Here is a 19,099-nt window from a genome sequence, read left to right as displayed (position 1 = left end):
TATTATATAATATTATATAATATAATATAATGCTGCAGAATAATCAACATAAAGTATAATAATATAAAATATAATATTTATAATGGTAATGAGAGAATGAGGGAAAAGTAAAAACAAAATAAAGAATTTAATAATAATTATCTAAATTTGTAAATTTACCTTGATTTACAAAAATATAAAATATAAACATGTAACTTAAAGGTGCAACAATTTTTAATATTTATAATTAATTCTATTTCTTTCTTTTTTTATTCATTTAAAGTTTATCACTGTATTGACTCCTCATTCATAATAAATTTGGTTAATTTTCACTTTGCTAGTTGGTAACTCTTGAAAGTAGTTCAAATAATGTTGAATCCAATTTATGGAACACTCTGTGTATATTGCATATATTACTATTAAATAATTATTAATTGTTTATTAATGTTTCGTATTTTGTTTAAAAGATAAAAATTATATATGATTAACATGATTGAAGACTTTTCCACTACGATATTTTTAATTTTCACATATGAAGAATATTTTCATAATTCTCATAAATCTCCAAAGGAAACATAGTTATATTTTTCAAAAAATTTACCTCTAAACACATTTGGATTTCAAACGAGGGGTGTATGTCTCCTTCAGGATCCGTTTCGTCCAAAATGTAACAAATACTGTAAAAATTGTAATAAATCCTTTTACACATTTTCTGAACTTTGATTTTCCACGATGTTCATAAAATTGTGCATATAATATTGCTTTTCTATTATAATATACAACGATAAAATATTAAAACGTACTTAAACTCGTAAAGACATTTAAATTCCTCCTTATTTGTAAATGTATAGATTGTTAAGTAACAACACAGAAACAGTATTTCCAAAAATGACAATTTGCATTTCAAGAAAGGAATATTAAGAGTTTTGGATACTTGTATCTTAAGAAATTAACAAATCACGGCACCTATTAAAATACAGCAATTTTCAAGACTTACGAAAGAACATATCCAACGTGTAGATACAAAATTTGATGAAATTTATGTAAGAGATAATTTACGAAAAAATATTTTACACGTATTTTATTTTTATCAGCCATTATCTACATTAAAGGGGTGAAAACAACCCCCAAAGAGAGCGATCAAAACATATTTTCTGGAACATCTGGAGAACCAAGAAAGCCAGAGCAAAACTTTTAAATGAAATAAAACTTTCTAAATGAAAAATGCACCTATGTAGAAATTTTTAAGAAAGATTAATTTCTTTAAACAATATATTAAAAATTCGAATTTTTTTATTCGTTTGTCATAGGTTCCCTCGTTAGTTGTTAATTCATATTAACTTTTGTATTCGTATAAATAATGTTTAACACGTTATTTTGAAACTTGCTGGATGAATCCTGGAGAAAGTGAATTTTGAAAATCGATTGCATACGTATGCATTTACACAATTGAAATTTCCTGTAAGAAATAGTACTATAATGCATATTATATTAGTTTGCAATATGTATCTATGTGATTTTCTCAGATGACTATTGTTTACGTTTTATACATTAAAAATCTTAATTAATTACTATTTAAACTGTATTAAAAATACATTTAAAAATTAAAAAAGGCTGCATTAACGACAATTCATGCATTTATAATCAGGTATGATTTTGCACGCAACAAGAATAATTTTACGAATTCTTTATTCACAAAATAAAATAAAGATGATAAATGTATTTTTTCTCTTTCTAACTTCCGTAATCTGAAATTACATTTTTTCCACGTAAAAAATCACATTAACATTGCATAAATATAATAGGAATAGCAATAATTATTATAGTACAGTGTAACAACAATTTATATAACAATACGATAGTAACATTTCACGCAATATAGAAATGGTAATAGTAATAGTAATAACAAATATGATAGGAATAGCAATAATTAGTATAATACAGTGTAGCAACAATTTGTATTACAATACGATACTAACATTTCACATAATATAGTAATAGTAATAATTCATATAATGAAACAAAAGCAATAGTTTATATAGTATAGTAATAGCAATAGTTCGTACCGTATAATAATACTAGTAGAAATAGTTTATATAGTGTAGCAATAGTAATAACTAATAACCATACTTACTTTATTATGCAAGTGCATACATTCACAAAGAGTATTCAAAATTAATTTCCTCAGGAACAAAATATCCCCCCCCCCCTGAATATATATGTATACTACATTTTAATTTATTTTTACATAAATAATCTCTTGCTTTCATCATCATTGCACATGTAAACTATATTGTATATGTAAAATATTAAAAACAAATAACCATTTTTAAAAATAATGTTGAAAATAGCTACATATAAATAATATGTTAGAAAGTTTCCTGTTAGAAATCTCAGAAATTTTTAGCGTTTATGATGAATAATAATTGTTAATTGGTCAGTGTAAAGCTATTAGTAACCTCGTGGAAACTGCTTGAATGAGACCTTTAGAAATCAAATTGTCGACATAAGACAGATAAGGCTGCCATTTCTCTTGTCTCATTGCCAACGTCTCTTCGTCCACCTCTTCTTCCTCCTCTACCTGCTCTTGCTCTTCCTGCGCCACCGGTTCTTCAGTCACTTCCTCGTCCAACCTTAACGTAAATAAAATTATATTTCATTTACATATTTCCTATTCTCCTGTTTCCTTCATTTCATTTTTATATATTTTAATTCCCAACCCATTTAACAAAAATTAATTGCGTAAGGTAATATACAGGGTGGTTCATAAATACACATCCATACTTCAGAGAGTAAACCTATATTCTAAAATAAGTGAAAAGTGTTATACGAACGTATACAGGGTGTGCCAGCAATGGTAGTACATCCGAAAAGGAGTAATTCTACATGCAAAAACGAATCGAAAAAGAAGAATAAAATTATCGATGGTTCGATTGAGGAAAGGGTAATTTTACGTGAAAAAATAAATAAAAAATAAAGAATAAAATTTTTTCCTTTGAAGCTTCGTTTTAGAGAAACGAAGAAACTTGAACATTCACCGGGTGCGCTCACACTTAACCCTTTGCGTTCGCTGATTTTTTGGATACAGAAGGGTACGAGTTGAAAAATTTTCTGCTATAAGGCTGATGATATTTTTTAAACAGTAAATAAGAAATCGTATAATAATTAACACGTAAAATTATTTAATTTCGATACCTCGCACACCGTTACATTATCTTAAATTTGATATATTAATTAATATCAAGATTCGAAATTTTATCAAATGGCGACTAAAGGGCGCCTCTCGAGTGCAAAGGGTTAACTTTGGATAAGGCGAATGGACCATCAATATACCAGCGTACTCGGTGAATAATCAAAGTCGATCTTCTTGACAACGAAGCTTCGAATCAAAAAATTTTATTCTTTATTTTCGATTTTTTCTTTTAATATAGAATCATCCCTTCCTCAGTTATACCACCGATGCTGGGACACCTTATATATTTTATCTATTTTACAATAATTTTAGAGTTGTGAATGGTTAACCTTCATAATATTATAGTCAAAATCTCGACTTAAATAACATAAGTAAAGTAAATAAGAGAATAAATCTATTATATCAAATTTATGTACATTTTTAGATCGTCCTACACACAGGAGTGTACCTATTTGATAGTATAAAAATTTTAAAAAATTTTTAAATATCCACCCTGTATCTCAACACACATTATTACACAGCTTAACAATGAGTTCCACACTTGTTTGAAATTATTAAATATTCATCGAACAGTCTCAAATCTAGATTATATTTTTTCTCGTAAATTAAATGGTTCACCTACGTTGAATACAGAATAAATTTAATCTATGATCTCAAAAATAAAAATGTAATGGGTTGAGATCAGGAATATACTTGCTTTAATCTTCATAATACCGAAAATCTCATATTGAATTCCGGATGAACTTCACAATTGTACCAGAAAACAATTTTTGACCTGATTGTTACTGAACGCACGTATAAATAAATTAAACGTAAAAATAATTCGAAATGTCAACTTAGTGTTTACTGTTATTATATTTAGAATACACCTGTATCTCATTCGACATTATAAAGATTAATCACCTCAAACATCATATATTAATATAACCTTTATTATTTATTTTAAAACGTGTAATTAAATTCAAATACTAACTAACATCAATTAATGGAAATGTGCATGTTTCATATTTTAGTATTTATAACGTTGATTCACCTCTTGAGATATAAGTCATGCATTTATTAACCGTTTGTGTCCCAAGCAGCGCGATCGCGTTCTTCAGATTTTGTGTCGAAAAATCCCAGATGCTATCCATCAACAAGCGCTATCGCGCCGATTGGGATTTTTCGACATAAAATTAAACAAGCACTATAGCGCCGTTTGGGCTTCAAACTCGATGAAGACAAGCGCTATCGCAGTGTTCAGGGTTTTTCGACCGTCCTTTTAAAAGCCTCTGGGACTCAAACGGTTACTGATCTTATATAACCATATGTTATAATAATTGATCACTACATATTACTAAGTTATTACTGTAGGATACCAAAAGAAATCGCGAATCGGCTATTGCCAACAAAAACAAATTGTAAACCGATCGATATCTTCTAGAAGCAAATCGAAAAGTTATTCTATATAACAAAATTAAGTTGCGTGACTCCTCTACGGGGAGGTGAAGCGTAGGTTAAGGAAAGCATAAAAGCGTGGTCCTTGACAACCAAAACAGAGTCCTTTGAAATCGGTTGTGACCAGCACAAGCGTGAGTCGCTTGGTGTTGGAAAGAGAGTTTTAAAAGAGTGCGTCTTTGCGTGTTTTCGTTATCTTGGTGTTCTTTCCCTGAGTTAAATCAGTTTACGAGTTTTGAGTTTGTGTTATTGTGTTCTTGTTCTTTCGTGAATTTTCGGTGTCTCAAGACCAGTTTCGCCATCCTACATTACTATAGTATATTATTACCGATATAAAAATATTTCTAATAAATAAAGACTAATTTTTATTCATTTTTCTTATGGAAAGTGCAATAACTGTCTTTCACAAAAGGTGGAACATAAGCGTCAGATAAGGAATAATAAACTATAACCAAACCAATCTTTGTTAACTCTCGTATGTTACAAAAAATACACTAAAAATCACATAACGAAGAACGACACGCAGTTACTTTCATCTCACCTCGCAGCCTCAGCCTCAGCTCCTTCTTCAGGAGTTGCTACCTCCTCTTCCTCCACTTCCTGTTTTTCCTCATAAACTGCAATAATTTCGTCGAGTGAGTAACACGTTTAAAAGATTCATCAGACGTTTCCTCGGCATGTTCTTCCAAGTGAAGTACAAAAGTGTCTGGATAACTTGGGAAAATAATAAAATATTAAATATAAGAATTATTGGACGGCTACCGCTAGTTAATTCCAAATCATCTTTGTCATAAGCGGTTTCCGGAAGCAAGTCGAAAAACAGTTTGTAATTTTCCTTTAACACTTGTTCGAGTAATTCAGCTGTCGCCTGGATCTCGGCGAATCTTTCCGCGAATCTGTCGTCTTTGTCTGAGAGTGCCAACAGAAATTCGTCTCTCGCCTCCTTGCGATAAATAACTGGCAGCATCGCCCAGCTGTACATCTTGTCCATAATATTTTTCAGGTTGTTCTGAGCACGAAACACCCTGGCGTGCAATTTCCAAGTAACTTTCAGCAGATTATCGATGTATTCCGGAACCTCTGAGTAAATTTATTTGAATAAACGAAAGAAGTCGACTGACACTTTTATTTCTTATTTAAAAGCTAACTATCGGTAAATATTTTTAAATTAATTGAAAATTAAGTAACAATTATTGGGTAATTAAATCGTATAATAAATAAGTAAATTTTTATATTAACGCGATGAAAGTGTTTGAAAACAAATTTGATAAAAAGTGGTGAATAATAGTATATCTAAAATTTGAAGTATAATATATTGAAGCAGGTGAGAAGTTGGTAAATAAGAAGGTATAAAAATAATTAAAAGATTCATTATAGAGATATTAATGATTTTGTACCTCCTGAATTCCAGTCATAATTTTCTTGGCCATAGTCAATTAAGTCGTCGATATTTTCCACTTCTTCTTCGACTAATTTGAATTCTACTGGAGCACTTTCGCTTCTTATTCTATTATACCTAAAATATACTCTTTATTTAGGAAACAAATCAGATTATAAAATATATTATCTCTTTATTTCACATTTATAAAATATTATTTAACAATCATACTTTTTATAAATATGAAATATATTATCGTAACATTTCACAACCTATAATTCCTAATTATTCGATAATTTATGAAGCTAACGAAGTTATAAAAATGATTTAAACACTTGGCACTACAAAAGATAAAAATCTATATAAAATATATAGCGTAGTATTAAGAAATGTATACAAAATGTATAATATATTGTTTAATAATTATCATTATTCTATAATTTATGTTGCTAATGATTTTAAATACATTTAAACTATAAAAATGGTTTAAACACTTAATTCTGCTGAAAAGAAAAATTTATAGTATTTTATTAAAAAATATATAGTATACTTAAAAATGAATAAGAAATGTTTAGTGTACTATTAAAAAATGTATACAAAATTTATAATATATTATTAAAAATTGTATATACTAAATTTATGGTATATTATTAAAAAATGTATAGTTCAATAGGAAATATATAACAAATTTATTTTGTAATAGTATATTATCAATGTAAATATTTATCAAAATACTACGATTCCCTTGATTCTCTGTAAGTTTCGTAAACAATACCTTCTCCGTATTCTAAAAATAGCGATGATATTTTGAAGGAACAAAGTTGTTATTACTCTCTGTTGTATAATTGCTTGTATTCTTTAACGTATTTCCGCATTGGTTACACGTGTCGTCTGACTTCGCGATTTATCACTTGTAATTTTACTCCTGTCTACACTTTCTCGAATAATTTGTATATATCCAACCATTTTTCACACTGAATTTCTTTCATTTTAATATTACATATCTCGATTAATAGGCATCTCTTAATCAATTATAATATTGTAATCGTACTTATATCACGTTCTTCGATTATTTCTATAATTTTCAATTCTTATCTCGATACAATGTTGAATAAGAATTATTTGGAACAAATAACATACCTCCAATCTAATTAAATTTTTTAACTGACTCCAATTTTGGAATTAAAAATTAAATAATTAAGAAATAATTTAAAAAGTAAAAAATATAGAAAATTGAAAATTAAAGCTACGATTTAATTTTTTAATTAAAATACCAGAGGTAAGATTTAGGTAAATAAATAAAAACATATTGTAAAAATCTAGAGACTTATTGCTAGTAATATTAAAGATTTTTTTATTATTGGCTTTCCAACATCTTTCTTTAAAATTTATGGCAGGTATTAATATTCAATCAGCTACAAGTTACTGTATCCATTTGACCTTGAACTTCAACATTTTAAATTGCAAATACAGTTTCTTACTTTCAAAAGAGAATTCGTGGTACAACGTTCACTTTTTAGAAAAATGTTAATATTGTATTTTTATACTTAAGCAAGAAAACTGTTATGAAATATGTGTTGAAAGTTACATATAAGAATTAATACCTTTAATTAAATTATTTTAATTAAAATTTGTTTTGACTATACTAACCATTATCGAAGATAAAAATTTAATTTTGATTACGATGACTAATATAAATGACATGCTTTTATTTCGGTCATCAGTAATCTTTATTAATAAATGCTATTTTATTATGGTTGTTCGAAAACATTATCGATGACGATGAATTTGTTTGGTTCCTGTTAAGCAACATGGACGGAAAAATTTTTCCTGATTACACTCGACCATTATCATTTATTATTAACATTATTGACAAGTAAATATTAATTATATGATAATGTTAATAACAAGTTACTTAGGTATAACTAGAAAAAATTGTAACATATTATCATTCCTAAAAAAAAAGAAAAATCTTATATATAAAAATTGTAATATAAAAAATATATTTTCTATAGCTGTATAAACATTTCATTTTATGAATATCAATTTATTAGTTTGTTAATATCAGTTTTACATTTGTAATTGTTTTACCAATTCGTGATTAATTTTTCACCATTATTAACACGATAAATAATTGCAGAAGAGATTTTATAGAAACAGGAGAGAATCGTAAGCATGTACAAACAGGAATCTAATTGGTAAAATTTTAAGCATGTACAAACAGGAATCTAATTGGTAAACAGGAAACTGCAAATAGACGAGCCCTCTGATAATCGAGACCATGTTTATCGATACTACGAATAATCGAGACCGCTGATAATCGAGATCATGTTTATCGATACTACGAATAATCGAGACCCCCAATGATTGAGGGTTGAATTTAACCTATAGATAATCGAAATCACTATTTAGTTTATCAATAGTATATTATTTACCATAGTTTATAATATATAATACATATTCTATATATCATTAACTATATTTATTAACTATATTTTCTATTGAAATTACGGAAAATCGAGATCCCGATAATTAAGACCACGATAATCTATCCTCTAGATAATACACAATTGACAAATGTCTTTCATAGTTTATGAAAGATCTAATGTAGTCAAATGACATTTTATCAAGCATAAAATACTTGTTCATACAAAGCAGACTTTTGAAGTTGTACAAATGTGCCACCCGGATAAACCACCCCATAGAATCACCCCCTCTTCGGTTGTACCACCGATGCTGATGTATCGATGGTCTATCCATCCAAGACATGGTTAAGTGCATGCGAACTCGATGAATATTCAAATTCAATTTTCTCAAAAAAGAAGCTTCAAATGAAAAAATTTTATTCTTTATTTTCGATTTATTTTTTCATGAAGGACCGGCCTCTTCTTGGTTGTACCGCCAATATTGATATATTGATGGTCTATCCATCTAAGCAGTGCCGGTGTGACTTTCCGCGGGGCCTGGTTCAACAATTTTGCGAAGCCAGAATACACGTTTAAATCCGATATGCTATCGGTAAATGGTATGGTATCATCATTCTCTAAAAAGTTAATTAAAATCGGTGTTTTCTAATTAGGTGATTTCCTTAACACCTTATATCTTCCTCACCCGTGTAGCAGTCGTATCAACCTTTGATGTTAACGTTTAATGTCAACGTTTAGAATACGCTGCAACGAAATATTTCAGTGCAAAGATAGCAGAGAAAATTTTGCACTCGTGTCAGTGTACAGCAAGCTGTGCCATGTCCAATTAATCCATAATCGATTAATGGATTATGCGATTGTATTTTCTACACACACCCGAACATTCAACCTACTATACAGGGGGTCCTGCAAAATGTCTGATGGGTTTTTGTACACCACGGGGCCTTTTAACCATTTCGGTACGGAGGAGCTGACCGCGGTTATACATTCGTGGCACGAGGAAGTTTTCCACAAGAGTGGTTGCACTGGAAGCCACGAAAACGTGTTTCTGCGGTGTTCATAGAAATTTCGAGCGTGATTGACACTAAACTTTTCATTCGGATCGCGACAGTCATCGGTGACGTTCCGTGGATGCCGCCAATAGGCGACGGTAGTACTCAGAGAACGTTTTATGGCCGCCGCCAATAGGCGATGGTAGTACTCAGAGAACGTTTTATGGCCGCCGCCAATGGGCGGCAGTAGTACCGAAAGGGTTAAAACGCGGGGCCGGGTTCCGAAGAACGCGCTGAACATGCCTCGCGCCAGCTTTGCATTTAACACTTACAATTAGTCGACCGATCGGGGAGATCTCCCCATTTTAAAGTAAGTCGGTGCCCGACCGATCGAGGAAATCTTCCATTTTGACCTTAGCAACGCGTTTCTCGTTTTCGGTTATTACTTGCACTACCCCCATTTGGAGTTATTCGCAATTACTGACGAACTGCTTCCATAAAGCACAACATATAATAAAATTCACCAATTTTTAAGGCCCCTTATTCGATATTTCCGAAAAATGCAGTTTGTGTTCCCCGAGCGCGGTGGAAACCGTATAGTTCGTTCTGAGGAGTGCGATCGGCTAAGTGTTAAGACATAGTTAAGAGCACGTGAACCCGGTAAATATTCAAAGTTAATTTTCTCAAAAACGAGCTTCGAATCAAAAAATTTTATTCTTTTCTTTTCGACTCGTTTTTGCATGTGTAATCACCCCTTCCCGGTTGTACTATCATTGCTGGGACACCCTATGTATTCGTATAATATGTCCGGTCCTCAATAATACAGAGGAATATTAACTATAGTTTATATAGTTTATATACACCCTGTATAAAAGGCGAAGCTTTTAATATTCCAGAAAGAAAACATGTTTCATTTAAGTCACTTGCATAATCACAAGCAGATACGATGATTGCTGAACTACAATCCAATGTGTTACGTAAATTGAATCTTTAAAATTTGAAATTAGAACATCCAGTAAAAGAACAACGTTTCCTCTCCTATAACCATAAGTGTCTCGTCCACGACATTCCATCGTTAATTTTTTACTCCTTACATAAGTAGAAATTTTATACCTATGTATGAAATTGTTCGGTACAGAGGTAAAGATTATTTCAATATATATTTCATCTTTTTGTGGATCCATAATGCGTTTCTTTTGTCAGACAGCAAAGCTATATGAATAACAATACCAATATAAACTAAGCTTACAGAATAAACCAATAGATATACAGGGAGGTTCACAAAACTGAAATAGGTAAATTTAATTAGGTAAATTTAAATAATATCGAGTGATGCTTGTTTTGACGTATATGTTTGCTCCAAATGTGAACGCGTTTCAACAATTTCGAGGTCTTTCCTATCTTTTTAGAAAAAGATATGAAACCGTGCCTTTTTCTTCCTTCATCAAATGCCTCTCTTTATTCTCTGCAAAAAGGTATAAGGATACTTGGGTTGAAAATTAATTTGCTCAGGCGATATTTTGACTATACTGTTTCCAGTTTATATTCGACAATTGTTAAAATTTTGAAATTTCCTTTTAACTATATATTCTTCGTCAGATGCCTCTCTTTATCCTCTGCAGAAAGGTATTAAGACACTTGGATCGAAAATTAATTCGTTCAGACGATATTTTAACTTTACTGTTTTCAGTTTATATTCGACAATTGTTAAAATTTTGAAATTTCCTTTGACTGTACATTCTTCATCAGATGTCTCTCTTTACTCTCTGCAAAAAGGTATGAAGGCACTTGGATCGAAAATTAATTCGTTCAGACGATATTTTAACTTTACTGTTTTCAGTTTATATTCGACAATTGTTAAAATTTTGAAATTTCCTTTGACTGTACATTCTTCATCAGATGTCTCTCTTTACTCTCTGCAAAAAGGTATGAAGGCACTTGGATCGAAAATTAATTCGTCCAGACGATATTTTGACTTTATTGTTTCCAGTTTATATTCGACAATTGTTAAAATTTTGAAATTTCCTTTTAAATATATATTCTTCATCAGATGCCTCCTTTTATTCTCTGCAAAAAGATATTAAGGCACTTGGGTTGAAAATTAATTTGCTCAGGCGATATTTTGACTATACTGTTTCCAGTTTATATTCGACAATTGTTAAAATTTTGAAATTTTCTTTTAACTATATATTCTTCATCAGATGCCTCTCTTTATTCTCTGCAAAATGGTATTAGGACACTTGGATTGAAAATTAATCCGTCCAGACGATATTTTGACTTTATTGTTTCCAGTTTATATTCGACAATTGTTAAAATTTTGAAATTTCCTTGCAATTATATATTCTCCAGACACCAAAGAATGGACAGGTGTAATAAACAATCAATTTTTGTTAATTGCTAGACCAAATTCTTTCCTTAAGTGGTTATCGCATTCAGCCAAGTCGGATTTTATTTACACGTTTCATATACTCAGCAAATTTACAGAAAATATAAAAATTGCACGTATCCTCTAAGAATATCTCAAACCCTTTTTTTCTTATTATTAGATAGTATACTAGTGAATAGTATACTATGTTTTCAACGTTTGTTTCTTAATGCAATAATTGTAAAATCACTTTTTTTCTTAATTCCTCTGAAATTAAAAAACAAGTATCTTTTTAATGTTTGCGTTAATTTCACACAAATTTCATACTTTGTTGCAAATCAATTTTCTTGCAACCTTTCTTACACGACCTTTTTTGACATTGATTCCATCGTCAAAATATCAAAACATACCCAAGTATATTTAAAACAGTCAACGTGACCTTGACTTCTTATTAAATGAATTATTTTTTTAACAACTTTTATTAATAAAATTCGTTATTAGTCATGTACCGATCAACTTTTGTTAGAAATTTATCAGATGACTGAAGAAGCTTGAAAACGTATGTTAATTATTACGAAGAACTATTGCTATTATAGTTTGTACATATATAGGGTGTTTCACGAAATTGAATCCAAGCGTAATTCTGAAAAGGTAGGAAATATAATAAAATTTTCATTATACAATATTAAAGATTGTCTTTCATATCAGATTCCTTTATTTCATAATTTTAATATCAAAAAGGATTTAAAAATCACCTCTAATTCTTTAACCACTTACGCTGGAAAAACGTGTCACGCACGTCGTAATACTTTTGTCACAGAATCACCAACGACGTGGTATACACGTCGTTAGGCAATTGATACAGAAACACTGGACGGTTCTGGCACACGCGTCTGTGAATTTCTTGCCACCGCAAGTGGTTAAACAAAACAGTACATTTTTTGTTATATTCGTGTAAATTTATTTCTATATCAAGTTTTACGTTTTTTTGCGCAAAAATAGCAAAAAACGTTACTTTTCAAGTTTCCCTGATATATATTCCTTACTGATACTAAAATTGCATTTTTTGAAAAAATTGGAAAAAATTAACCAATCTCTTACGTAAAATAAGCTTGAATCGTGTGATTATATTTTAGACATACACAAGTATGTAAATCAATATGAACTTGCAGTACAAATTAGTCATTGTAAAATTGGATTTCTTCGAAAAATTTTCTTTTCCAAAAAGAAGAGAGGAAATTAGTAATACTGGAGACCTTGGAAGGAAAATTGCAAAGATGGTTTACGAAGAAAAGATCTTGAATAAGCTTTAAGAAGAAGAACGCAGTCGCAAATTGCTCACAGAAATATGTTAGAACTCGTAATCGGTGCAAATTGGGTAAACCAACTTAAAGACCGCGAAACGTACTTTCTTCGAAGAGAAAACAAATTATTGACATGGAAGACAAAGATTCTTCATCGAAAATCTGGCTACATTGCAATAAGAAGAAGTATTATGCTTTCTGCGAAGCAGTATCATTTTCGTCGAACAATTATCGACCATTAGAATCCAGTCGATTATTAACAAATTTTTTCTCAAAATTGAAAACACTCAAACGACCTTTTATGCAAATGATAAAGTAGTAGAAGTGAATAATAAAATAGCAAAAAAATGAATAGCAAAAGGTAATAGCAAATGTATACGATTAATACAGATAAAATAAAATAAAATAGCAAATTAAAAATTAGTAAAATGTAATAGCAAAAATAGCAAAAATAGAGTAACGAAATTATTATTAATACAAAAATTATTCATTAATTTATTGAAATAAGTAAAAAGTAATAGAAAAAATAGCAAAATCGTAATAAAATTGTTAATAGTACAAAAATTGGGAAAAATGATTCAGAAATGATTTTAATCGAAACCAGATGATTTATGATTTATTTAATATTGTATTAAACATAATTCGTGTCTTGTAGCTTTATAAAGGTTTAATAAAATAAAGTTTGCTTAAATAAAAATAAAAATGAAATTTCTGCGAAAGAAAGAAATAAAACTGAAATATGCATTCGAGGGAAATTTATAACTTTATTTAGTCCAATGAAATTATGCATTGAAAATAATTTAAGAAATTAAATTTAATAGTTTTACTCGGTAGGATAGTACTTGAAATGGTCAATACATATAGCCACACACAGTTATCACACTGATAAAAAGAATCTTTCTACTTTCTTTATGATAAACAAACTGCACAACGTTTACGAGCTTTCCGTGATGAAGTTGCCTCAATTGTTATTAGAAAATGTTGGCCAGTAAATTTTAATGGTAATGATGAACGTGGTATAATTTCACACAATGATGATATTTTTAATTTTAGTTTATTTTATTCAATTATTTCTTCTGCTAATTTTTGCTCGAAAGAGTGAAATGCTCCATCTTCGTGAATCGTTTGCAGCCGTAATACAAAATTTATTTATTAGAATTATATCGAAAATAAAGGTATTAAAATAAGAGTTATACTATAAACACAGTCTTTCGTACAAAACAGCGTACATGCGTTCTGTGGCTATGCACAGAAGTTCTGTTCTTATGCACAAACTACTAGCACGCATATCTGGGCTTCGATGATGATGGCTAGAAAAATACCCCGCATGCACTTATGATGCAAATGAGTTAAAAACATAGTTACTAAACGTCAGGCTCAAGTATCACATAAACGATTAAATAAATAAGATTCGTATTTATTTTTTTTTTTTTAATTCAGTTGAAACTTGCTTCAGCAAGGGTGCGATCGGAAAACGCTAGTTGAGAACCGCTGGTATACACTAATTCACGTACATCCGAGCTCTTTATCTATAATTCATTAAAACGCTCGTAAAGGAACTGCCAGAATCTGTAATAAAATAGATTTCTTGGAGTACAAATATAGTTTGTCCGCTTCAGCGTGAATCTAGACGTGATGAGAGCCAACTCGTTGAACGCAGCCTAATTACACAGAGTGCATATTTGTGGTACTATTACCTTTACCATATGAGACGAGGGTCAAACTTGTATTTATACCGAAACCTCAATTAACCCACATTTCTCAGAATCAAATTAAGAATAGTTTACTCCATTACAGTGCTTATTCACCAATTCCCACGCGAGACGTTCCATATTATAGCACGAATCATTCGACGTTAATTGTACTAGGAATTATTAGCAAAGATACTACTGCGAATAATATTTTGTTGTGATAAAAGATAATTATTACGTAATTGGTAATTAGAGATTATAAAATATCGATTCGATTTGAAATAGGTAATAAGTCGAAGATTTTAAAATCATAAAAGATTAAATCCAAAATACGATAAATATTAAAGATTTAGTCAAGAAAATTATGCAAAAAGAAATAGTAAGATATTCGCGCTAGGTATCGAAGATATAAATACGGAGTGATCCATTATTAATTGTTACTTTGTGAAGGAATAAATAAAATTACATAAAAATTTTAATAATAAAATTAAATTTAATAAAAATTGTAATAATAAGATAAATATAGACGCTAATAACACATGCAGTGTTTAATGCAATTTTAAACATTATATGAAAAAAGTAAATATTTTTATAATAAAATTAATAAAAAATTTTACATATGGAACTTTATTTTCGAGAAAGTCAATTCTAAAAATTGTAATAATAAAATTAATATAGACGCTACTAACACATACAGTGTTTGATGCAATTTTAAACATCGTATGAAGAAAGTAAATATTTTAATAATAAAATAAATAAATATTTTTCCATATGGAACTACATTTTCGAAAAAGTCTAATCTGAAAATTTATGAAATATGCGTGTGCAAAATGTAAAAAATTTCGAATTATCAGACTTCTACTCATGTTTGTATTTATGAACATAAAAAATTTGCTTTTTACAATTATGTTTGTCGATATACAATTTGTCTAAATTTTTTATTATTACGCTTCGAACATAATTATATTGATTTAACAAAATTATTATACATTGCTTCTAGTGCATCATAAATGTTTGTAACTTTCAATTCTTCAAAAGCCAAAGTAACTTTCGTTTTTAATTCCTCAACACTTTTGTTGTTTTTGAAATACATCCTTGGTTTAACAATGATTTATACTTTCATTGTTATTGCTTGTAATATACAAGAATTTTTCTACTATTTAGCAGATAATACGTGTTTTATATTACTTATAGCAATCGGATACCAGTTCAGAAGCATATTCGCCTTTAACCCTCTGACTGCCACGCCGAAATCACATGTATCCCTCAGGACGCCACGGGGGTGTACCCCGATAGATGAAAGATTAGTTTAAATATTTTTTCGATCGACGTTCTAATAAAAATTTTTAACCCTTTGTACTCGACGACTTTCTCGTTACAGAGAAATAGTAATTTGAAGACTTTCTGTCATAGAGTCGACGATATTTTTAAAATGATAAATGAGAAATCATGCAAATTAAGACGTAGAATTATTTTTCTTCGACATTCCACACATCGTTAGGTAATTTTAAATTTGATATATTAATTAACGTCGATCTTTAGAATCTGATTAAATATGACTGAGAGTCACCTCTCGAGTACAAAGGGTTAATTGTTCAATGGGGCGCTTTTTATTTCAAAGTATCTTCTAATTAGAGTCTAATTACCTTATATTCAAAATGCAATAACTGTCAATTTTCATTCAATTTTTACAATTGTAGTGTTCCGCGGTGCATATGGAGTATCCCGCCTTGGCATCGCTAAATAAGCCGTAAGGTCGGTATTTTCAAGGTTTCTAACACGATCGGAAAGACAGACTATTTTAGAGTTGGGCTCTCGGTATATTGGGGGGCAATGAAACTAATATTCTTCAAATCTTCATCTCGCCTACGCTCAATAGCCAAAGGACGTGTTATAAACCTCGGTAATTCTGAAGGGTCATCCCGAAGTCTCGCTAAGGGTAACAAACTACCGACGCACCGGACCTGGACGAACACCGTAACCTTTAGGAAAAACCCATGACCTCACGCCTGCTCAAGTGTCATCCCAGCCCTGCAGGAGAAGGCGCGTCAAGGACGCATGGAAGGGGTGATCACGACACTTAGGATGCCGCTGATTGGGAAATTAACATTTTTCTAAACAACCAATCAGCGCGCATCCTCGACATGCCAAGGCGAGAAACTGACTAACGCAAAAGGATCAGTCAATCAAACCACAACGTTCAAACAGTCAAATTCAAACTTCCAAACAGACATAGTCCAGTCTTCAAAGAATCTAGTTCGAACTCATAAAATATCACATAAAAACCGTCAGTTAGAATCGCGACTCCGAGGAAGGAGTAAGGTGGCAGCAGATTAACATTCGGCTACCGAACAACAATAACAGCTCTAGACCGTAAAACGTCTAGAGCACCCCACGCGTTCATAAGAAAGAAATAACTTCGATACACTCGCGACGTGTGGGAACAGTAGTTGTATATCGTCAATAGGTCGTCCGCAATTGGCGACGGTTGATGACGAACCAAATTTCTTGAAGAACGTTGTGCTTTTAGTGGACTGTATATTTTGTAATAGTTCCGGTTAACTCTTCTGAACTCTTCGAATGTTATTTGCTGACTGACTGGTACTGACCTAACTAACTTGTGCGATGCACGATCTTTCGGAGCCCATGGTTTCCAAAGGGAAATCGGTTTTCCCATTGGTGGTTGACAGGACCGAGGGTGGGCCCTCGGTCCGCGAATCAGATGCCCCCAAAGAAGGGAGGACCGTCTTCCGCGACCAGGTCTGCCGGTGGAGGAAGCCTCTCCCTCAAAGGGGGTTGCTGGTGGGCCACCCGCACATTCGTGATCCTTCCTGAAGGACCCGTTACTTTATGGCTCCGAAAGTCGCGACATCGCACATGGCCTGGTCCCTTTCTTTGCAGGCCTATTGTCAGCCAAATCCTAAGTGCTGTTGCCTGCTTTCTAACATTAATGGCTAAAGAAAGCCTCGTGTCCGGTGACTCGAGGGAAATAAAGAATTGTTTGAAAATGCATTGAAAATGGAGATAGAAAGGACACGGAACTTGAACTAAAACAGCAATTAGAATCTGGCTGCCAGAAGATCCTAACGGTCTTCTGGGTCTATTCTAATCAAGGGCCGAACAAAATACCGGCACGACATTCCAAGGCTTAACAGTAGTTTTACGAGTAGTTCAAGTGCTCCGTTCACCAATGACCACCGTGACGCCACAGAAGAAGCTGTGGCTGGTCATATATGACCAACGTGGCAGTCAAAGTATTAACAAGAGACAGGTGTACTTTAAATTGAAATGCTTGAAGTAAATCTCGCGATTATATCAAACTGAAAAATAATTCCATTTTATATGTAATATTCATAGTATAAATAACATTGACAGCAAACAGATGATAATATCGTGCATATTTATAAGTAAAAACACGAGTAGAAATAAAAATTTAATTATCCAAGGCTTATATCTAGTACACGTATCTTCGATCAATTTTCCAATACGATTTTCTCGAAAACGGAATTTCATATAAAAGGATTTATTCTTTCCTTTCTACTCGTTCTTTCATGAAGTACCATCCTCTGCTTGGTTGTATTGCGAAATATCCAAATGCTATATATAAATTTAAACATTGGTCTCAAAGTGTGTGCAAGATATGAAACCTATTGATAATTTCTGTTCAGAGTGTTGAAAAAGAGGGTTCAAGACTTTACGAGTTTATAGTGATCACTGAAAAGAGTAAAAAATGTCTAATTAACACAGGCCTTAAAGTCACCTTTTTCAACGAAGAATCGACTTTTATTATCTAGGAATATTAAATATTGCTGGCAAGCTTCGATTCCAACATACTGAATATGAATAGACGAATTAGTTTAAAAATACGTTAATTCAAGATTATCATAATCACCTGACCTAAATTTCTGTTTGTGGATTCACTTAAAGATTTGCCTATTCATTGGTCGTAAATAATTGCGAAATCATGGTAACGAATAAATATGCATGTCGTATAATATTTAAAGAGATTGATCTATGACCCACAGATGCGAGTTTGGTATTGCAACGAAAGTATACTGAATATTCATTGCAGCAAAGAACATTTACTTTTATCGATATTAGTAATAATTTTATTGTCGAACTTGGAATAATTTCTCTAATTTCTAATTAAATACGTTAATTCAAGTATTTATGTTATTTATGCATATGTCATTTCATATTCATACATCAATTCTAATTAAATTCTAATAAGTTGGTCTTTGAACTTGAACTAATAATTAATTTCTCAACCAATAGCTCTCTGTGCACTTCATAGAGAAATTCACATTCGCGATATCGAATATTCGCAGATAATG

At 31.1% G+C, this 19,099-nt stretch overlaps 1 protein-coding gene across 1 annotated transcript in view; it reads right to left on the bottom strand.

The window, feature by feature from the left end:
• The window catches only part of LOC108550230 (dynein beta chain, ciliary), a 194,535-nt gene that overhangs the window by 120,512 nt on the left and 54,924 nt on the right, over positions 1-19,099 (bottom strand). Inside the window, 5 exon segments of the mRNA XM_017903927.1 lie at positions 581-656; positions 2,439-2,612; positions 5,151-5,226; positions 5,372-5,689; positions 6,007-6,125. Coding sequence (XP_017759416.1) covers positions 581-656; positions 2,439-2,612; positions 5,151-5,226; positions 5,372-5,689; positions 6,007-6,125 — 763 coding nt within the window.

The sequence above is a fragment of the Eufriesea mexicana genome, unplaced genomic scaffold, assembly GCF_001483705.2.
Source record: "Eufriesea mexicana isolate 0111107269 unplaced genomic scaffold, ASM148370v2 scaffold2566, whole genome shotgun sequence".
NCBI lineage: Eukaryota > Metazoa > Arthropoda > Insecta > Hymenoptera > Apidae > Eufriesea > Eufriesea mexicana.
The sequence above is the reverse complement of the archived record's forward strand: the minus strand, read 5'-3'. Positions and strand labels throughout refer to the sequence as shown.